The sequence below is a fragment of the Bufo gargarizans genome, chromosome 2, assembly GCF_014858855.1.
Source record: "Bufo gargarizans isolate SCDJY-AF-19 chromosome 2, ASM1485885v1, whole genome shotgun sequence".
In the NCBI taxonomy this organism is placed as follows: Eukaryota; Metazoa; Chordata; class Amphibia; order Anura; family Bufonidae; genus Bufo; species Bufo gargarizans.
In genome coordinates, this window is record NC_058081.1 from 528,360,333 (window position 1) to 528,384,582 (window position 24,250).

The 24,250-nt window shown below is 40.8% G+C and overlaps 1 protein-coding gene across 1 annotated transcript in view; it reads right to left on the reverse strand.

Moving 5' to 3' along the window:
- Positions 1-2,814: 2,814 nt before the first annotated feature.
- LOC122928541 (prostaglandin F synthase 1-like) overlaps positions 2,815-24,250 on the reverse strand; it is a 47,174-nt gene continuing 25,738 nt past the window's right edge. The window contains exons 8-9 of the mRNA XM_044281475.1: positions 20,887-20,969; positions 2,815-2,975 (exon numbers count right to left, since the gene is read on the reverse strand). Coding sequence (XP_044137410.1) covers positions 2,933-2,975; positions 20,887-20,969 — 126 coding nt within the window. The 3' untranslated portion in view covers positions 2,815-2,932. The remainder of the gene's footprint in view (positions 2,976-20,886; positions 20,970-24,250) is intronic.

Below are 24,250 nucleotides of genomic sequence, written 5' to 3' on the forward strand. Positions count from 1 at the left end.
TAAATGCTTTCTTTGTGTCATTCATTGCTCCCTTTACATTTTTATTTATCCACATTGTTTTTTTTTCTTGTTCCTCACCCTTTCATTCTCTTATTGTATGTTCTCTTTAAAATATCCCCTTTTAAGACTGCATTCCTATTCCCAAGTACATTGCCCCGGTTACTGAGGCTAATGGTCTCTCTTAGCTGGTCAAATTGTGCTTTTTGGAAGTTTGGAGTTTTTGTGCCTCCAGGTCTGTTGGTTAGTACTAAGTCCATTATAGCTGTCCCTTTATTTGGGTCCTGAACCAGTTGTGAAAGGTACTGTTATTTTCACTTTATAAGACCCACCTAGGTTTTTGAGGAGGAAAATAAGAAAAAAATATTTTGAACCAAAAGGTGTGATTTTGGTGGGTTTTGAACTAATGGTGGTCTGTGGACAACACTATTATGGGAAATCTGTGGATGACACTGTTATGGAGGGAAACAAAGATAAATGACGGCAGCATCACCAGAAGTGAATTTTATTCACAGTGGGTCCATGAAAAATGTGCAAATAATGCCAAAAAGTGCAATGTTTCGACTAACAGGTAGTCTTTATCAAGCACTGTTATGGAGGGGATCTGTGGATGACACACTGATATGGGTGGAGCTGTGGATGACACTGTTATGGGGCTCTGTGGATGGTACACTGTTATGGAGGGGATCTGTGGATGACGCACTGTTATGGGGATTTATGGATGACACTTTCATGGGGATGTGTGGATGACACACTGATATGAACAGTTATTCCTACTATCTCAGAGTTCTCCTCAGACATTACTACTTTTAGTTCACTAGTCTCATTTGTCAGGCTAATGGCATTAGTATACATACAATTAAGAGGTTTTTGGGTATTTACACCATTCCTTATGAACTGTTCTAGTCCGTCCTTCCATTCCTCCCCCAGTTCCATTACCTTGCCCCAGGACTCTATCTGCACTATCTTCCCATCCTATAATGTAATTACTCTCCCCCCCAGTCCCTAACTGAAACACTCCTCCAACCTTCTAGCCATCTTCTCCCCCTCCCAACACAGCTGCACTTTCAGCATCGAGATGCGGCCCATCCCTACGATACAGCATGTAGCTGATAGAGAAGTCAGCCCAGTTCTCCAGGAACCCAAATCCCTCCTTCCTACAACAGTTCTTGAGCCACTTGTTAACCTCCCAAATCTCCCTAATCTCCCCCTGGTTTTCCCCCTGGTGTGGCTCGTGGTACCAGTAGTATTTTAGAAAATACTACCTTTTTAGGATCTAGATCCCTGAAAACCTTTTTAAGGATGCTCCACCTACCTCTAACTTTGTCACTGGTTCTAATGTGGACCACGACCGCTGGGTATTCGCCAGCCTCTCACAGTAAGTAATCTTTCAAGCCGATCCACGTTATGTTGAACTTGAGCGCCAGGAAGACAACACACCGTTCTACAATCCCGGTCTTTGTGACAGATCACCCTATCTGTACCCCTAATAATTGAGTCTCCCACTACCAGCACTTCTCTGGTCCCCTGCTTACTGGAGCTGACATTCTCCTGACTGGCAGAGGAAGTGTCTGGCTGTAGCAGTGCTCTCCCTGAACTGACATCCCCCTCATCTGCCAACCTGGAAAACTTGTTGGAGTATGTTAGATCAGGGCTAGCCTCCCTGGTACTCCTCCCTCTACCCTGCTTCTAACGGTTATCCAGCTACCTAAATCACTTCCCAGATCTTCCATGCTACCACCCTCCAATGCTTCTACCCCAGAAAGTGTCTGCTCTGTGAGCAGTAAACTATTTTCCATATTGTCAAGTCATCTCAATGTTGAAATTTGATTGTTTAGATACAAGATCTGGGATTTCAAACAGGCAATTTGCTCACATTTTGAACAAAAATATGCACCCTCAAAAGGCTGTTCCAGGACTGCATACATTAGACAAAATGTGCACTGGACTGCTTTATCAATTATGGAGCACAAAAGAGAAATAAAAGATACAATGCAATGAAATGGTAAACAAATGACTTAATATAGTTTCTTACTAAAGTCCCTGAATCTAAAGTCACTTAATCTTATAGGGCTTGTGTCACTTTAGCAAATAGCATTTATTATGTAGAGGAAGTTAATACAAGCCACTTACTAATGTATTGTGATTGTCCATATTGCTTCCTTTGCTGGCTGGATTCATGCTTCCATCATATTATACATTGGTCATTTCCATGGATACGATCACCCTGTAATCCAGCAGAGGTGGCCGTGCTTGCACACTATAGGAAAGGGCATCAGCCCACTGTATGTGCTATCCCGCTGTCTCAGCCACCAGGGAGGTCGGGGCTTTTTCCTATAGTGTACAAGCATGGCCACTACAGTGCAGGGTAGTCATAACTGTAGAAACTAGCAGTATATAATGTGATGGAAAAATGTATTAAACCAGCAAAGGAGGCAATATGGATAATAACAATACATTAGTAAGTGCCTTGTGTTAACTTTTTCTGCATAATTAATGCCACTTGCTGAAGAGAGACAGTCCCTTTTAGTCACACAGTTACCAGATGTAGCAGGGTTAACACTCAAACTCTTAACTCAAATTTCTTAACTCATCGTGTTTTCTTGAAACAAAAGCCATTGAAAAGCAATTGGAGGTGTTTGCTTAATGCATTTAGTTTAGATAACACATCTCATAAAGCATGGGTGTTAACTCTACTACATCTGTAATGCAAACGAACACTTGAAATCAAACACGCTTCTCCCAGAAAATTTCAAACCGGACTGCTGATTTGCCTTCTATCAGGTGACATTGTGACATATTCTTAGACGCATTAGATCTTGGTTTCAGCAGTTTCTTTATTGTGTTTGCATATGATTAGAATACGTGGAAACTTCTTGCTTCATGTACACAGGTCAGAGATCATTATTAAAGTTTCACAGCAAAACAGATGAATTTAATATTCTTCATGGAATGGATATTTTGGGTGATCTTTAAACCTGCAAAATCGGGAGGAATTTTGTTAAAATTATGGATGATTTATCGTGGTACTAGCATATCTCCAATGTACTAGCATGTACTAGCATGTCTTCAGTATTGACACCAAGCTTGGTTATTTGGAATTTCATCATCACTGTCACACCCATCTCCTCCTGGGGCTGAGCCAAAACACTTCCCTCTCTCCCTGTCACATACAGTAAGCCCTGGTGCATGTTCATCTAAGGTTAAAACACTATCCTTATGCTTTTTGTCAATGGATTGTTACCATGGTCCTAGAGGGGTTCTTCAACAAATAGATCGTTGTCCTGGACTCCAGGTTCCTAGGAGATGTTCATGGAGAAGACCTCCAGGAACAGCCTGACATTGGATCAGAAAAACATTCCCATCAATCTCAATTCCAACATTAGTCATGCAGAGCTAATTTACACCGCACAGTGTCCTTCAATGCAGAGAACTGTGCGGCTGCTGCATCCAATGCTGGCCTTAGGTTCTTTAGTGCTCAAATAGCATTTGCAAATAGTGACTTGTGGTGGCAATGCCATATGTCCATGAAGCTATAGCCACTTGGGCTTCCTTCAATAGTGACATTTCATACACCCTCAGTGACCAAACAGTCTTCACAACCCTAAGCTAGGCCGTGGTTTTATGCATGATCAGTGTAGAAGAGGGAGAGGAAGCTGAAAATGATGTCCTTTAGTACTCCAGATCACCAGGGATAATAACATGTATTTTCTTAAATCAAAGTCCAGCACACTCACTTGAGTCAGTAATCTGACAGAAGATCCTGTCAGGATATCCTTTTTGGATCATATCGCAATAAATCCAAAGAATGAAACAACATTCCAGTAGTATTTCTAGAATATAGTCCTCAGTTCGCACTATACGAGATATCATACTGTGCCACCTATCAATGCTCTATGTAGAGGAGAAACTCCAATTTTTATTATGTCAGAGGTGCAAAGTAATCTACGAGAAAGCACCTACAATATGTAGAGCAGTTTCTCCCAGCTCCCTATGTCCTGTACAATCTAACTAAACGTGGCTGCACTGTTGTTGTTTTTATAGATGTGGCTTATATCCCGTGCTGAACTTGTATGTACAGTACAGACCAAAAGTTTGGACACACCTTCTCATTCAAAGAGTTTTCTTTATTTTCATGACTATGAAGATTGTAGATTCACACTGAAGGCATCAAAACTATGAATTAACACATGTGGAATTATATACATAACAAAAAAGTGTGAAACAACTGAAAATATGTCATATTCTAGGTTCTTCAAAGTAGCCACCTTTTGCTTTGATTACTGCTTTGCACACTCTTGGCATTCTCTTGATGAGCTTCAAGAGGTAGTCACCTGAAATGGTTTTCACGTCACAGGTGTGCCCTGTCAGGTTTAATAAGTGGGATTTCTTGCCTTATAAATGGGGTTGGGACCACCAGTTACGTTGTGGAGAAGTCAGGTGGATACACAGCTGATAGTCCTACTGAATAGACTGTTAGAATTCGTATTATGGCAAGAAAAAAGCAGCTAAGTAAAGAAAAACGAGTGGCCATCATTACTTTAAGAAATGAAGGTCAGTCAGTTCGAAAAATTGGGAAAACTTTGAAAGTGTCCCCAAGTGCAGTCACAAAACCCATCAAGCGATACAAAGAAACTGGCTCACATGCGGACCGCCCCAGGAAAGGAAGACCAAGAGTCACCTCTGCTGCGGAGGATAAGTTCATCCAAGTCACCAGCTTCGGTGACTCGGATGTTAACAGAAGCTCAGATTAGAGACCAGGTCAATGCCACATCTCTAGAACAACTGTTAAGAGGAGACTGCGTGAATCAGGCCTTCATGGTAGAATATCTGCTAGGAAACCACTGCTAAGGACAGGCACCAAGCAGAAGAGACTTGCTTGGGCTAAAGAACACAAGGAATGGACATTAGACCAGTGGAAATCTGTGCTTTGGTCTGATGAGTCCAAATTTGAGATCTTTGGTTCCAACCACCGTGTCTTTGTGCGACGCAGAAAAGGTTAACGGATGGACTCTACATGCCTGGTTCCCACCATGAAGCATGGAGGAGGAGGTGTGATGGTGTGATGGTGTGGGGGTGCATTGCTGGTGACACTGTTGGGGATTTATTCAAAATTGAAGGCATACTGACCCAGCATGGCTACCACAGCATCTTGCAGCGGCATGCTATTCCATCCGGTTTGCGTTTAGTTGGACCATCATTTATTCTTCAACAGGACAATGACCCCAAACACACCTCGAGGCTGTGTAAGGGCTATTTGACCATGAAGGAGAGTGATGGGGTTCTGCGCCAGATGACCTGGCCTCCACAGTCACCGGACCTGAACCCAATCGAGATGGTTTGGGGTGAGCTGGACCGCAGAGTGAAGGCAAAAGGGCCAACAAGTGCTAAGCATCTCTGGGAACTCCTTCAAGATTGTTGGAAGACCATTTCAGGTGACTACCTCTTGAAGCTCATCAAGAGAATGCCAAGAGTGTGCAAAGCAGTAATCAAATCAAAAGGAGGCTACTTTGAAGAACCTAGAATATGACATATTTTCAGTTGCTTCACACTTTTTTTTATGTATATAATTCCACATGTGTTAATTCATAGTTTTGATGCCTTCAGTGTGAATCTCCAATTTTCATAGTCATGAAAATAAAGAAAAGTCTTTGAATGAGAAGGTGTGTCCAAACTTTTGGTCTGTACTGTACGTCAAACCTATAAAAAGCTTTGCCAATTCTGATCATACAATTATATTTCAGATAAAGTATTACATTAATTGTAATACAGAATGAGTTGTGTACTTAATTTTATGCACATTATGCAATAAATCCTATGTGGGTGGTACGTCTAGACATTTAAAAGTGTGGTTCCTGGAGTATCTTAATAGGATCTCTGGGACGGAAAATCGTGATATTTCTGGGGCCTCCAGGCATTTCAAAGTGTGCCATGGTGGAAAACTGGCCTCCTGCAGAGTAAGTGCTATTGAGTTAGTGAAACCACCCCCCCAGAGGAGGATATATTAAACATCACCTCCTGGATCGGGAGGCGTATTGGACCATGACTCTAAATACACAGAATTTTATTTCCAACCACATGGCCTGCAGCCTAGTGGGGTATTCACACAAATGTATTAGATTATTTAGCTGGATTGCGATCGGCTTTTAAAAGTTTGGCCTTTCTTGGTGTTTGTATGCTATGGCTAAGACCTCTGCAGTCGGTTGAAATGTCAGCGATTTACAGGAGGGGATGTGTTTTTGAATGGATTTACTGCAATACATTTTTGGATTTTATTTACACTGAATCCTATTTCTTTTATTTCATAACAACATGTACCCTTTTGATGTCATAGAACACTAGAGACTTTACCATTAAGGCTACTTTCACACCAGCATTTTTGCTGGATAAGTCATAGATCAGCTTTCATTGTGATAATGAATCCGAAAGACAAGAACACATATGCAAAAATAGTATATTTTATTAAATCATCACATAAGGACAACAATAAAGACAGTAATGGATAAAATTGATGAACAAAATTGCAGTAATGAAATGGCACTGTGGGCCGGCGCAACACCAAGGTTCCAGATGGTGGATTTATCCCCCAAGCATATATCCGCTCTTGGTCTAATTAAGCCTAATGGCTAAAATAACTGAGATAAACCATCTCATAAACCAGACCATAGAGTGGCATCAGCTTAAAATATAAGTAACACCATGCTAGTCTAGTTCTCAGCATAAATGGGTGCAATGTGCAGCAGAGTACTCAACACCAGTGGTATAATAAATCACAAGTAACACCTAGCACCCAGATACGCTACCAGCATGAGAACATACATACATGTATAATAACATTCACAGGGAAACCAACCTGGAGACCTGAGTGAGCGCACCCCTGACGCGCGTTTCGCACAGCTTCCTCAAAAGGGGCGTGTCCATTCGGTCAATGCAGATACACTTAAATACTATCGCAGCTGAGAGAAGTGTGCCCCGAACCTATCACAACATCCCTGGCTAATTCTCGGCATTCAATCACCTGTGCCCTGGCTGGACTACCTCAGATCCGAGCTCTGACGTTTCCACTCCGCTTGATCACATAGCGCTACGTCACTTCCGCCCAAACTCTAGGTATTGAGCAGTGCGTCACTACCGCCCATACTCCAGCAGCACTTCCGCACCTATTCATCAGCTATATCAACGTCATCGTCAGGGATGAGCTCAACTCAAGTTCCGTCACTCCAATAGAGATATCGCACATAGATTAAATACATAATAACGATTGGGAATATTGGACAGGCACAAAATTAATTTCACTACAATACGCAGTGTAATATCACTACAATATCAATATATACCATATGACATGATTGAATATAAAGGATAATGGTTAAAAAAGGGGTTTAATTATGAATATAAAAAGTGGAATTATATATAATTTGTGACGGTAGTATGTGGTTCGGATAGCAGAAGAATCTGTCACCTCCGCAATTCCTCAACCAAATGAAAAAATGAAAAAATGATAAAAAAGGATTTTTATATTTTTTAAAAAATATATATTTTTAAAAAATTACTATAATTAATAATGTGAATTAATTCATCATACACCTAAAAGATTTTAACAGGGTATTCGTAATATATCGGCAGCATCAATAACATGATAAATAGGTACATACAATTATTAAGATAACAACTAGTATATATATACCAATAAATGCAATACATCAATATCCAAATGTATGTCATCCATACTATTAAATAATTTATAAGTTATTATCATAAGATATATACAAATCCCTAAATAAAAAGTGCTAAAAGTGATAAAGTGAAAAGTGCTCAGTGCGCATGCAGTGCAAAGTGAAAACCTATAGGGCTTATATTAATGCCCTGCCTAATTTCAGACGTATTAAACCAAAATTGAACAAGTGACAAAAGAATATATGACAAAAGAATATAAATAGTGACAATTACCCCTATATACCAAAAAACCTTAATTGTCAATCAATAATAATAAGAGAAAAATAGGAAAAAGGAGAAGATATAAGATATAAATTTCGCCACATGTTTCCAAGGTCTCGACCACCCCATATGGTATATCCAGCATCTCCACATGGATCCTTCCAAGCGAGACCTCACTGTTAGCAGACATAGGGCGCACATCTCCCAGCTCGTAACACACACAGTCACATCATGCATCCCGAATATGACACAAAACAAATCACGACCTGTTAAAATACAAAGAATATATCAAAATTAAAATAATGACAGTTAAAACCAAACAAGTCCTGGGCCTTGGACCCGGACCAGGAGCAGATGAAACACAAGAGCACCTATAGGTCTGAACCAAGGGCACAAAGGAGCACACCAACAGAGCATGATTAATCAGACTAAAAGAGGAGAGGATTTCTAGGGGACGGTCAATGGAAGTTGCACCCTCTACAAAAATGGCGCAAAACTGTTCCCCTCGTTCAGCCCAAACGGTACAACTGTGTTTAGCAGGAATATCCACTTAGTCTCTTTTTGGGCTAAGGTTTTCTTCCAATCTCCTCCTCTTGGGGAGATCAGCACCCGATCCACACCCCTAATTCTCAATAAAGTACTGTCCGAATTATGTTTTTCTTTAAAATGTCGTGGCAGGGTCTTTAATTGTGTGACATCTTTTTCTTCTCTTGAAGCTTCAATGGCCAGTACATGTTCCCTAACCCTTCTTTTCAATTGCCGTGATGTAAGTCCAACATAAATGAGGTTGCATGGGCATATAGCCCAATATACAACCCCAATTGTTGAACATGTGATGGTGTGTGTAATTTTATACACTTTATCACCTGCCGCGTTGTGAAAATGAGTTGCCCTGTCCATGTTAGTACAGGCAACGCATTTCCCACATTCCTTACTCCCCCATGGTGGTCCTTTGCTACCAAACAGCCTCTCTTCCTTTCGGACATAAAAACTGCGGACTAATTGGTCACGCAAATTCTTAGCCCTCCGGAACGTAGTTGAGGCACGCGGGGGTATCACTTCCTGTAACTGGGGATCAGAGGTCAGTATATTCCAGTATTTACTTAATGCTGTATTCACCTCTTTCCACTTACTGGTATATCCCGTGATGAACCTAATCTGTTGTGAATCTTGTCGGATGTATTTTCTATGTAGTAGATCGCTTCTCCTTGACAGTCGTGCACGCTTGTAAGCCGTCTCTATACATCGGTTTCCATATCCTCTCTCTTCGAACCTTCTTCTTAGGTCCTCTGCCTGTACTTCAAACAAACTGTCAGATGAGCAAATCCTACGCGCACGCAGGAATTGTCCCACCGGGATGCTCTTAATCAAATTACCTGGGTGTGACGAGTCTGCGTGTAATAAGGCATTCACTGAGGTACCCTTGCGATATAGGTTGGTACCCAACTGTCCATTAGCATCCACCTGAAACATCACGTCCAGGAACTCAATATCCGTGCGGGCCACCTTAAATGTAAGTTTGATGTTTTTGGAGTTATTATTCAGCACCCGGATATAGTTCTTAAATTCCTCCTCCGTCCCCTGCCAGATAATCAATATATCATCGATATATCTACCCCAGTATTGAACTTTACTGGACTCCGGCAGGGGACTGGATTGGAGGATGTCCCTCTCCCACAGCCCCAGGAACAAATTTGCATATGAGGGAGCACATGCCGCCCCCATTGCAGTGCCCTGGAGCTGTAGGTAGAAGGACCCCCCAAAAAGGAAGAAATTATGGGTAAGGACATAATTGAGAAGGATTAGAATAAAATCACACTTCTCCTTACCCATAGCTGTGGTCCTCAGAAAGAATTGCGTTGCTTCCAACCCATCGTGATGTTTAATTGAAGTATAGAGGGACTCCACGTCGCACGTAGCGATCAACATATCAGGTTCCAAGTGTATACCCTCCATTTTCCTTAGGATGTCTGTCGTGTCCTTTAAGTGAGTAGGTAACCCCTCCACCAGTGGCTGTAAAAAATGGTCAATATATTTACAAACGGCATCATTTAGGCCATTCACCCCCGATACGATGGGCCTGCCAGGGGGTTTCATCGCATCCTTGTGTATCTTAGGCAAAAGATATAGGGTTGGGATCACAGGGTGATCAGGCAACAAGTGGGAAATCTGTTTCCTGGAAATGACCCCTTGTTCAAACCCGGACTGCAGAATAACCTCCAAGTCCTGCTTGAACTTTATTAGGGGATTAAATGTTAATTTCTTATAGCAGTCGGCATTTTGTAGCTGTCTCTGCACCTCTCTCTCATACATGCGTGTGGGCCATATCACGATGTTACCGCCTTTGTCAGCCTGTTTTAGGACCACATCATCCCACTTCCCAATCTGTTTTAGTGCTTCTCTTTCGCCAAATGTACAATTATCTCTCCCTTTTTGGTCAGAGATGTGTGAAAGTTCGTTTTCAACTAGTTTCACAAAATAATTCACATTGGAGTATAACGACAGTGCTGGGAAGTTTTTTGACTTTGGAATCAGGGATTTGGGGAACTCACCAGATTTTTCAGCAGATTCTTGTTCCTCCAAAAGTGCAATTAAATTATTTAGTGCTTCCTGTTCCATTTGTGTAGCAAACTTGGGATCCTGTCTCTGAAAATAAATCTTTTTGAAAATCAGGCGTCTGGCAAACAGATGTAAATCCTTCACTGTGGAGAAGTAGTCAAATATACAGGTAGGTGAGTACGATAATCCTTTCGCCAAAAGTGACATTTGATCATTAGTCAACACATGATCAGATAAATTGATTACCTGTAATTGGCGTCCGCCATCTTGACCCCTCCTCCCGGCAGGCTGCTTTACTGACCCGAGCTTACGTTTATTATCCCTCCTCGGGTATCTACGTGTGTCCTGACCAGATGTACTGCCGTCCTCACTTCTTGATGTACGTGAAGACAGTGAGACAGACCGTGATCTACCCTCATGCGTCTTATACTTCCATTTGTAAATTCTATTGCTTGCCATGTCTTGTTGATCGCGCTGAAATTTTCTAGTTTTCACAGCTTTAATTTGTTTTTCCCAAACAAGGAAGGCCTCATCCATTTCTTTCTTGAAGCTTTCCAGTTCAACGCCATTTATTTTCTGGGAAAGCTCTTCCTCAAGTCTAGTGATCTCACCATCCAAAATTAGCATATTCTTACCATTAGATTCTGTAATCAGACGCATCAGCGTAACTGAACATGTACCGCATGCCGACTCCCACTTTGTGCAAAATTCCTCATCTTCTTGTCCGTAGGACGGAAACATTTGTACCCTTAAACCTCTAGGGATAAGTCCTCTTTCAATATATTTATCTAAAGTGGCTTTGTTCCACCACAATTTCATGCGTCTGTGTAGTGCATTCCTTAACTGTGCCCTCAGCTCAGAGGCATTCCTGCCTCCTGAGTCCGGGCCCTCCACGGCGCCACCTGCAAAAACTGCATCCACCTGGGACACCCAGGTGGACTCACGTGAGTGGAAGTCCATCCTCTTTGCTTTTAGCAACTCCTCTGTGAAAACACAGGAAATAATTAGTAGAACCTTATGTGATGATTTAAGTCCATCCTCTTTGCTTTTAGCAACTCCTCTGTGAAAACACAGGAAATAATTAGTAGAACCTTATGTGATGATTTAAGTCCATCCTCTTTGCTTTTAGCAACTCCTCTGTGAAAACACAGGAAATAATTAGTAGAACCTTATGTGATGATTTAATAAAATATACTATTTTTGCATATGTGTTCTTGTCTTTCGGATTCATGAGTTAATTCTCACATATGGTTTTCTCACTGGTTGAGAATTTATTGTCGGTTCTACTAATTATTTCCTGTGTTTTCACAGAGGAGTTGCTAAAAGCAAAGAGGATGGACTTCCACTCACGTGAGTCCACCTGGGTGTCCCAGGTGGATGCAGTTTTTGCAGGTGGCGCCGTGGAGGGCCCGGACTCAGGAGGCAGGAATGCCTCTGAGCTGAGGGCACAGTTAAGGAATGCACTACACAGACGCATGAAATTGTGGTGGAACAAAGCCACTTTAGATAAATATATTGAAAGAGGACTTATCCCTAGAGGTTTAAGGGTACAAATGTTTCCGTCCTACGGACAAGAAGATGAGGAATTTTGCACAAAGTGGGAGTCGGCATGCGGTACATGTTCAGTTACGCTGATGCGTCTGATTACAGAATCTAATGGTAAGAATATGCTAATTTTGGATGGTGAGATCACTAGACTTGAGGAAGAGCTTTCCCAGAAAATAAATGGCGTTGAACTGGAAAGCTTCAAGAAAGAAATGGATGAGGCCTTCCTTGTTTGGGAAAAACAAATTAAAGCTGTGAAAACTAGAAAATTTCAGCGCGATCAACAAGACATGGCAAGCAATAGAATTTACAAATGGAAGTATAAGACGCATGAGGGTAGATCACGGTCTGTCTCACTGTCTTCACGTACATCAAGAAGTGAGGACGGCAGTACATCTGGTCAGGACACACGTAGATACCCGAGGAGGGATAATAAACGTAAGCTCGGGTCAGTAAAGCAGCCTGCCGGGAGGAGGGGTCAAGATGGCGGACGCCAATTACAGGTAATCAATTTATCTGATCATGTGTTGACTAATGATCAAATGTCACTTTTGGCGAAAGGATTATCGTACTCACCTACCTGTATATTTGACTACTTCTCCACAGTGAAGGATTTACATCTGTTTGCCAGACGCCTGATTTTCAAAAAGATTTATTTTCAGAGACAGGATCCCAAGTTTGCTACACAAATGGAACAGGAAGCACTAAATAATTTAATTGCACTTTTGGAGGAACAAGAATCTGCTGAAAAATCTGGTGAGTTCCCCAAATCCCTGATTCCAAAGTCAAAAAACTTCCCAGCACTGTCGTTATACTCCAATGTGAATTATTTTGTGAAACTAGTTGAAAACGAACTTTCACACATCTCTGACCAAAAAGGGAGAGATAATTGTACATTTGGCGAAAGAGAAGCACTAAAACAGATTGGGAAGTGGGATGATGTGGTCCTAAAACAGGCTGACAAAGGCGGTAACATCGTGATATGGCCCACACGCATGTATGAGAGAGAGGTGCAGAGACAGCTACAAAATGCCGACTGCTATAAGAAATTAACATTTAATCCCCTAATAAAGTTCAAGCAGGACTTGGAGGTTATTCTGCAGTCCGGGTTTGAACAAGGGGTCATTTCCAGGAAACAGATTTCCCACTTGTTGCCTGATCACCCTGTGATCCCAACCCTATATCTTTTGCCTAAGATACACAAGGATGCGATGAAACCCCCTGGCAGGCCCATCGTATCGGGGGTGAATGGCCTAAATGATGCCGTTTGTAAATATATTGACCATTTTTTACAGCCACTGGTGGAGGGGTTACCTACTCACTTAAAGGACACGACAGACATCCTAAGGAAAATGGAGGGTATACACTTGGAACCTGATATGTTGATCGCTACGTGCGACGTGGAGTCCCTCTATACTTCAATTAAACATCACGATGGGTTGGAAGCAACGCAATTCTTTCTGAGGACCACAGCTATGGGTAAGGAGAAGTGTGATTTTATTCTAATCCTTCTCAATTATGTCCTTACCCATAATTTCTTCCTTTTTGGGGGGTCCTTCTACCTACAGCTCCAGGGCACTGCAATGGGGGCGGCATGTGCTCCCTCATATGCAAATTTGTTCCTGGGGCTGTGGGAGAGGGACATCCTCCAATCCAGTCCCCTGCCGGAGTCCAGTAAAGTTCAATACTGGGGTAGATATATCGATGATATATTGATTATCTGGCAGGGGACGGAGGAGGAATTTAAGAACTATATCCGGGTGCTGAATAATAACTCCAAAAACATCAAACTTACATTTAAGGTGGCCCGCACGGATATTGAGTTCCTGGACGTGATGTTTCAGGTGGATGCTAATGGACAGTTGGGTACCAACCTATATCGCAAGGGTACCTCAGTGAATGCCTTATTACACGCAGACTCGTCACACCCAGGTAATTTGATTAAGAGCATCCCGGTGGGACAATTCCTGCGTGCGCGTAGGATTTGCTCATCTGACAGTTTGTTTGAAGTACAGGCAGAGGACCTAAGAAGAAGGTTCGAAGAGAGAGGATATGGAAACCGATGTATAGAGACGGCTTACAAGCGTGCACGACTGTCAAGGAGAAGCGATCTACTACATAGAAAATACATCCGACAAGATTCACAACAGATTAGGTTCATCACGGGATATACCAGTAAGTGGAAAGAGGTGAATACAGCATTAAGTAAATACTGGAATATACTGACCTCTGATCCCCAGTTACAGGAAGTGATACCCCCGCGTGCCTCAACTACGTTCCGGAGGGCTAAGAATTTGCGTGACCAATTAGTCCGCAGTTTTTATGTCCGAAAGGAAGAGAGGCTGTTTGGTAGCAAAGGACCACCATGGGGGAGTAAGGAATGTGGGAAATGCGTTGCCTGTACTAACATGGACAGGGCAACTCATTTTCACAACGCGGCAGGTGATAAAGTGTATAAAATTACACACACCATCACATGTTCAACAATTGGGGTTGTATATTGGGCTATATGCCCATGCAACCTCATTTATGTTGGACTTACATCACGGCAATTGAAAAGAAGGGTTAGGGAACATGTACTGGCCATTGAAGCTTCAAGAGAAGAAAAAGATGTCACACAATTAAAGACCCTGCCACGACATTTTAAAGAAAAACATAATTCGGACAGTACTTTATTGAGAATTAGGGGTGTGGATCGGGTGCTGATCTCCCCAAGAGGAGGAGATTGGAAGAAAACCTTAGCCCAAAAAGAGACTAAGTGGATATTCCTGCTAAACACAGTTGTACCGTTTGGGCTGAACGAGGGGAACAGTTTTGCGCCATTTTTGTAGAGGGTGCAACTTCCATTGACCGTCCCCTAGAAATCCTCTCCTCTTTTAGTCTGATTAATCATGCTCTGTTGGTGTGCTCCTTTGTGCCCTTGGTTCAGACCTATAGGTGCTCTTGTGTTTCATCTGCTCCTGGTCCGGGTCCAAGGCCCAGGACTTGTTTGGTTTTAACTGTCATTATTTTAATTTTGATATATTCTTTGTATTTTAACAGGTCGTGATTTGTTTTGTGTCATATTCGGGATGCATGATGTGACTGTGTGTGTTACGAGCTGGGAGATGTGCGCCCTATGTCTGCTAACAGTGAGGTCTCGCTTGGAAGGATCCATGTGGAGATGCTGGATATACCATATGGGGTGGTCGAGACCTTGGAAACATGTGGCGAAATTTATATCTTATATCTTCTCCTTTTTCCTATTTTTCTCTTATTATTATTGATTGACAATTAAGGTTTTTTGGTATAGGGGTAATTGTCACTATTTATATTCTTTTGTCATATATTCTTTTGTCACTTGTTCAATTTTGGTTTAATACGTCTGAAATTAGGCAGGGCATTAATATAAGCCCTATAGGTTTTCACTTTGCACTGCATGCGCACTGAGCACTTTTCACTTTATCACTTTTAGCACTTTTTATTTAGGGATTTGTATATATCTTATGATAATAACTTATAAATTATTTAATAGTATGGATGACATACATTTGGATATTGATGTATTGCATTTATTGGTATATATATATACTAGTTGTTATCTTAATAATTGTATGTACCTATTTATCATGTTATTGATGCTGCCGATATATTACGAATACCCTGTTAAAATCTTTTAGGTGTATGATGAATTAATTCACATTATTAATTATAGTAATTTTTTTAAAATATATATTTTTTAAAAAATATAAAAATCCTTTTTTATCATTTTTTCATTTTTTCATTTGGTTGAGGAATTGCGGAGGTGACAGATTCTTCTGCTATCCGAACCACATACTACCGTCACAAATTATATATAATTCCACTTTTTATATTCATAATTAAACCCCTTTTTTAACCATTATCCTTTATATTCAATCATGTCATATGGTATATATTGATATTGTAGTGATATTACACTGCGTATTGTAGTGAAATTAATTTTGTGCCTGTCCAATATTCCCAATCGTTATTATGTATTTAATCTATGTGCGATATCTCTATTGGAGTGACGGACCTTGAGTTGAGCTCATCCCTGACGATGACGTTGATATAGCTGATGAATAGGTGCGGAAGTGCTGCTGGAGTATGGGCGGTAGTGACGCACTGCTCAATACCTAGAGTTTGGGCGGAAGTGACGTAGCGCTATGTGATCAAGCGGAGTGGAAACGTCAGAGCTCGGATCTGAGGTAGTCCAGCCAGGGCACAGGTGATTGAATGCCGAGAATTAGCCAGGGATGTTGTGATAGGTTCGGGGCACACTTCTCTCAGCTGCGATAGTATTTAAGTGTATCTGCATTGACCGAATGGACACGCCCCTTTTGAGGAAGCTGTGCGAAACGCGCGTCAGGGGTGCGCTCACTCAGGTCTCCAGGTTGGTTCCCCTGTGAATGTTATTATACAGGTCCTTCTCAAAAAATTAGCATATTGTGATAAAGTTCATTATTTTCTGTAATGTACTGATAAACATTAGACTTTCATATATTTAAGATTCATTACACACCAACTGAAGTAGTTCAAGCCTTTTATTGTTTTAATATTGATGATTTTGGCATACAGCTCATGAAAACCCAAATTTCCTATCTCAAAAAATTAGCATATTTCATCTGACCAATAAAAGAAAAGTGTTTTTAATACAAAAAAGTCAACCTTCAAAAAATTATGTTCAGTTATGCACTCAATACTTGGTCGGGAATCCTTTTGCAGAAATGACTGCTTCAATGCGGCGTGGCATGGAGGCAATCAGCCTGTGGCACTGCTGAGGTGTTATGGAGGTCCAGGATGCTTCGATAGCGGCCTTAAGCTCATCCAGAGTGTTGGGTCTTGTGTCTCTCAACTTTCTCTTCCCAATATCCCACAGATTCTCTATGGGGTTCAGGTCAGGAGAGTTGGCAGGCCAATTGAGCACAGTAATACCATGGTCAGTAAACCATTTACCAGTGGTTTTGGCACTGTGAGCAGGTGCCAAGTCGTGCTGAAAAATGAAATCTTCATCTCCATAAAGCTTTTCAGCAGACGGAAGCATGAAATGCTCCAAAATCTCCTGATAGCTAGCTGCATTGACCCTGCCCTTGATAAAACACAGTGGACCAACACCAGCAGCTGACATGGCACCCCAGACAATCACTGACTGTGGGTACTTGACACTGGACTTCAGGCATTTTGGCATTTCCCTCTCCCCAGTCTTCCTCCAGACTCTGGCACCTTGATTTCCGAATGACATGCAAAATTTGCTTTCATCCGAAAAAAGTACTTTGGACCACTGAGCAACAGTCCAGTGCTGCTTCTCTGTAGCCCAGGTCAGGCGCTTCTGCCGCTGTTTCTGGTTCAAAAGTGGCTTGACCTGGGGAATGCGGCACCTGTAGCCCATTTCCTGCACATGCCTGTACACGGTGGCTCTGGATGTTTCTACTCCAGACTCAGTCCACTGCTTCCGCAGGTCCCCCAAGGTCTGGAATCGGTCCTTCTCCACAATCTTCCTCAGGGTCCGGTCACCTCTTCTCGTTGTGCAGCGTTTTCTGCCACACTTTTTCCTTCCCACAGACTTCCCACTGAGGTGCCTTGATACAGCACTCTGGGAACAGCCTATTCGTTCAGAAATTTCTTTCTGTGTCTTACCCTCTTGCCTGAGTGTGACAATGATGGCCTTCTGGACAGCAGTCAGGTCGGCAGTCTTACCCATGATTGCGGTTTTGAGTAATGAACCAGGCTGGGAGTTTTTAAAAGCCTCAGGAATCTTTTGCAGGTGTTTAGAGTTAATTAGTTGATTCAGATAATTAGGTTAATACCTCGTTTAGCGAACCTTTTCATGATATGCTAATTTTTTTAGACAGGAATTTTGGGTTTTCATGAGCTGTATGCCAAAATCATCAATATTAAAACAATAAAAGGCTTGAACTACTTCAGTTGGTGTGTAATGAATCTAAAATATATGAAAGTCTAATGTTTATCAGTACATTACAGAAAATAATGAACTTTATCACAATATGCTAATCTTTTGAGAAGGACCTGTACATGTACAGACGTGGACAAAATTGTTGGTACCCTTTGGTCAATGAAAGAAAAAGTCACAATGGTCACAGAAATAACTTTAATCTGACAAAAGTAATAATAAATTAAAATTCTATAAATGTTAACCAATGAAAGTCAGACATTGTTTTTCAACCATGCTTCAACAGAATTATGTAAAAAAATAAACTCATGAAACAGGCATGGACAAAAATGATGGTACCCCTAACTTAATATTTTGTTGCGCAACCTTTTGAGGCAATCACTGCAATCAAACGCTTCCTGTAACTGTCAATGAGACATCTGCACCTCTCAGCAGGTATTTTGGCCCACTCCTCATGAGCAAACTGCTCCAGTTGTGTCCGGTTTGAAGGGTGCCTTTTCCAGACTGCATGTTTCAGCTCCTTCCAAAGATGCTCAATAGGATTGAGGTCAGGGCTCATAGAAGGCCACTTTAGAATAGTCCAATTTTTTCCTCTTAGCCATTCTTGGGTGTTTTTAGCGGTGTGTTTTGGGTCATTGTCCTGTTGCAAGACCCATGACCTGCGACTGAGACCAAGCTTTCTGACACTGGCTAGTACATTTCTCTCTAGAATTCCTTGATAGTCTTGAGATTTCATTGTACCCTGCACAGATTCAAGACACCCTGTGCCAGACGCAGCAAAGCAGCCCCAGAACATAACAGAGCCTCCTCCATGTTTCACAGTAGGGACAGTGTTCTTTTCTTGATATGCTTCATTTTTTCGTCTGTGAACATACAGCTGATGTGCCTTGGCAAAAACTTCGATTTTTGTCTCATCTGTCCACAGGACATTCTCCCAGAAGCTTTGTGGCTTGTCAACATGTAGTTTGGCATATTCCAGTCTTGCTTTTTTATGATTCGTTTTCAACAATGGTGTCCTCCTTGGTCGTCTCCCATGTAGTCCACTTTGGCTCAAACAACGACGGATGGTGCGATCTGACACTGATGTTCCTTGAGCATGAAGTTCACCTTGAATCTCTTTAGAAGTCTTTCTAGGCTCTTTTGTTACCATTCGGATTATCCGTCTCTTAGATTTGTCATCAATTTTCCTCCTGCGGCCACGTCCAGGGAGGTTGGCTACAGTCCCATGGATCTTAAACTTATGAATAATATGTGCAACTGTACTCACAGGAACATCTAGTTGCTTGGAGATGGTCTTATAGCCTTTACCTTTAACATGCTTGTCTATAATTTTCTTTCTGATCTCTTGAGACAGCTCTTTCCTTTGCTTCCTCTGGTCCATGTCGAGTGTGGTACACACCATATCACCAAACAACACAGTGATTACCTGGAGCCATATATATAGGCCCAATGGCTGATTACAAGGTTGTAGACACCTGTGATGCTAATTAGTGGACACACCTTGAATTAACATGTCCCTTTGGTCACATTATGTTCTGTGTTTTCTAGGGGTACCATCATTTTTGTCCATGCCTGTTTCATGAGTTTATTTTTTTACATAATTCTGTTGAAGCATGGTTGAAAAACAATGTCTGACTTTCATTGGTTAACATTTATAGAATTTTAATTTATTATTACTTTTGTCAGATTAAAGTTATTTCTGTGACCATTGTGACTTTTTCTTTCATTGACCAAAGGGTACCAACAATTTTGTCCACGTCTGTATGTATGTTCTCATGCTGGTAGCGTATCTGGGTGCTAGGTGTTACTTGTGATTTATTATACCACTGGTGTTGAGTACTCTGCTGCACATTGCACCCATTTATGCTGAGAACTAGACTAGCATGGTGTTACTTATATTTTAAGCTGATGCCACTCTATGGTCTGGTTTATGAGATGGTTTATCTCAGTTATTTTAGCCATTAGGCTTAATTAGACCAAGAGCGGATATATGCTTGGGGGATAAATCCACCATCTGGAACCTTGGTGTTGCGCCGGCCCACAGTGCCATTTCATTACTGCAATTTTGTTCATCAATTTTATCCATTACTGTCTTTATTGTTGTCCTTATGTAAAGATTTAATAAAATATACTATTTTTGCATATGTGTTCTTGTCTTTCGGATTCATGAGTTAATTCTCACATATGGTTTTCTCACTGGTTGAGAATTTATTGTCGGTTCTATTCATTGTGATAATGCAACCGCCTGCATCTGTTATGAACAGATCCGGTTGTATTATCTTTAAAATAGCCAAGACGATCCGTCATGAACACCATTGAAAGTCAATGGGGGGCGGATCCGTTTTCTATTGTGTCAGAGAAAACAGATCTGTCCCCATTGACTTACATTGTATGTCAGGACGAATCCGTCTTGCTCCGCATCACATCGCAGACAGAAAAACGCTGCTTGCAGTGCTTTTCTGTCTGTGATGGGGACGCAACTAAACGGAATGCATTCTGGTGCACTCTGTTTCGTTCAGTTCAGTTTTGTCCCTATTGACAATGAATGGGGACAAAACAGAAGCGTTTTCCCATGCTACTGAGATCCTATGATCCATTGCACAGAACTGTTTTGTATTGTTTGTACAGAATTGGTCCATAGTTTGCTGTTGGTGCCATACTATAAATACATATAACATGGATCTGTAATATTAAATCTGTAATATGTGGGGCCAAAATAAAAAAAATTTGCAATGTTTTTCAAAAATGTTAAAAACATTTTTTACTTACCTATAGATTACAATTAACCCTAGTCAACCGTGTGTTTTTTGCATTGCAAACTACACTAAAAGCCAACTGGCCACTAATTACCACTTTTTCCAATTGCCATTACTAAATATACAGCTAAAATATAACTTTAATTTCATCCTCTACAAATAAAAACCTACTTTACTTACCTAGACACATCTACATAGCGTCTGTTTTGGTTCAGTCCATTGAGAGTTTTTATTTCCTCATTGCTCAACTCAAAGTCAAAAACCTGAAGGTAGAAGCACGATTTTCATTTCTTAAACGCTAATTTACATATAATTTTTTTTCAGCACAACCAGACATAATGCTTTTACTATCAATTGTTTATTTGCTCTAGTCTAGTGAATCTAAAATAAATTACATGACATCACATTTTTTGGCACTCTAAGGTATACAAAAAAGTATACATTTATGGATGCCCTACTGCGGCATCCATTCAACATAGAGTACCACTGTAAAAAAAAAAAGTACTGTATATTATTATTTTTTTATTGTACTTTGCTGGATAGAAAAGCATGGTGTGCTACATTTTTGTATCCCTTTTTTCCTAACGTTAAACGGATGGCAAAAACGTGATATGAACCCACCATTAACTTTACACAGTCTTGATTAACCCTTAGGATACTGCTGTATGCGCCGGCATCAGTGAAAACACAGATGCCAATGCATTAACCTTTGCACTGCCGGGGTCAGCGCTGACCGAGGCATGTGCGGTATCCTACCAGAGCGGGGTGTCCATTGGGTCCCCGTCACAGCAGCTCGGGGACCCGATAGACACCCCACTCTGGTAGGATACCACATGTGCCGCGGCTTGACAATCAGCCAAAAAATAAAAAGACTATGGCTCTCAGAAAATGACAACAAAAAAACAAGATTTTATTCTGTTCAAAAAGGGTTTCACTGTGTAAAACTTAATAACAAAAAAAAATGATAGACATATTAGGTATTGCCGCGTCCATAACAACCTGCTCTATAAAAATATAGCATTATATGCCCCCTCAGGTGAATGCTGTAAAAAATAAAAAAAATAAACCAAAACAGCCATTTTTTTCACTTTTGCTTACAAAAAGTGTAATACCAAGTAATCAAAAAGTATTAGGTACCCCACAATGGTACCAATGGAAACATCATCTCATTCTGCAAAAAATTAGCCCCCACATAAGACAATACAATAAAAAATAAAAACCAATGGCATCCGTAAACCAATCCATCAAAATCTGCTCTGCAAAAGCTATATGGCGCTCCTTCCCTTCTGAGTCCTGCCATGTTCCCCCACAGCAGTTTAACACAACATATGGGGTATTGCCTTATTCAGGAGAAAATGGGAAACAAATTATAGGGTGATTTTTCTCCTGTTACCCCTTGTGAAAATGAAAAATTTGGGGCTAAAGCAACATTTTCTTGGAAGAAATATAATTTTTCATTTTCACAGCCAAGTGTTTCCAAATTCTGTAAAACGCTTAGGGGGTCAAAGTGCTTAGTATCCCCCTTAATATATTCTTTAAGGGTTGTAGTTTCCAAAATGGGATCACTTTTTAATGGTTTCCACTGTAGTGGTATGTCAGGGTCTCTTCAAATACAAAATTGGGCCTAAAAATCATTCTAGCAAAATCTGCCTCCAAAATCCATATGGGGCTCCTTTCCTTCTGACCACTGCCACATGCCCACCGCCACATATTGGATATTTCTGTAAACTGCAGAATCAGAGTAATATATATTGAGGTTTATTTTGCTGGTAACCCTTGCTGTGTTGCAAGAAAAAATTGATTAACATAAAAAAAAAATGGAAATTTAATCTCCATTTTCCTTTAATTCTAGTGGAACACTTTAAGGGTTAGCAAAGTTTGTAACATCAGTTTTTAATAATTTGAGGGGTGTAGTTTCTAGAATGGGATCATTTATGTGTGGTTTCCATTACGTAAGCTCCTCAAAATCTCTTTAAAACTGAATTGGTGCTTAAAAAAAGGCTTTCGAAATTTTGAAAAATGGCTTCTAAACTTCTAAGACTTCTAAAGTCCAAAAAAAATTAAATGACATTTACTAAATGATGCCAACATAAAGCAGACATATGGGGAATGTTGATTTATAACTATTTTATGAGGAATTACTATTCGTTTTAAAAGTAGAAAAATTCAAATTTAGAAAATTTTGAATTTTTGGTAAATTTTTGGTAAATTTTAGATTATCTTATAAATAAAGGTGAAATATATTGACTCATGAATTATTGAATTTTTTTCTGTTACGCCATTTACCATATGGGCTAACTTTTTTAAATATTTTAATAGTATGGGTGTTTTTGCATACGGCAATGCCCATAATGCTATTTTTTGTTTATTTTTATTATGGTTACCGTTTTACACAAAATGTGGCCCTGGGCAAAATCAAAAGTGGGGCCCCAATTCTTGTAATAATGTACTAACAACACACTTCTTCAATCTCATGGCCCCAGAATACGCCACATGCCCACTCCCCTCACAGCAACTATGCTTCCAGACTCATTGCTAGTATATCCCAGTTCAGGCCACTAGATGGCAGCACCGAGCTGTGATATAGTGATTTCTATACAGACTAATGGAGCAATTTACATCTGATGATTGTAAGTTGTGGTCCACTTGGGGGACTTAACAAAAAGTAAAAAAAAAAAAAAAGTTTTTGTTTTTTGAAAATATTAAAAACCCTACAATATTCAGGGCAGTGTAGGAACCAGCTACAAACGTACTCTGCTCAGAAGTCCCAGGTAGATGGGCGTGTTTAATCTAAAAGAGGTGCTACCCTCAATATATTGCAAGAAAATTTAGACTAGAACCTTCAGAATCACAGGTGCATATCCATGAAGCAAACATAATTACAAAAAACAAACATGGCTGCACACCGTTATAGCTATATTAACAATAGAGCTAAGAAATGGGGGTCATTCTAGATAAAAGTGGTACAATACCGACTTTAAATGAGTAATGGAAGCTCTTAGCGCACATATGTGTCGGGCCCATCTACCAGGCACTCTTGGGAGCGTTATCACGGTTGGGGGCACTGTAGGGGGCAGTATTACTAATGGGGGCATTCTTGGGGAGCAGTATCACTGTTGGGGGCACTGTAGGGGGCAGTATTATTAATGAGGGCATTCTAGAAGGGAATTACTATTGGTGGGACTCTGAGGAGCACTATTACTATGGGGGCACTCATTTTTCTTCAGGATAGTATTTGGGGGTATTAGGTAGCACAGCGAGCAGCAGGATAACACTGTGGGGACTCCAGGTTGGGAGATGATGATAAAAAAGTTAGGAAGCTATGATGTCTGTGTGTCACACTTTGCAGAGATGAGTCGGCTGAAAGAGGTTGTCCAGATCAAATGGAGAAGATGATGATAGAGAAGACGTCACCTTGGAGGCTCTGGATGTGAGATGTAGGTGCTGCTGTATAGCAAGTACAGCAAAATGTTTTTCGTACCTGCGGTTTCTGGTCTGCAACAAAGACTGGGCGGCACTACTATCATGTGAATGGGCTCTAAGT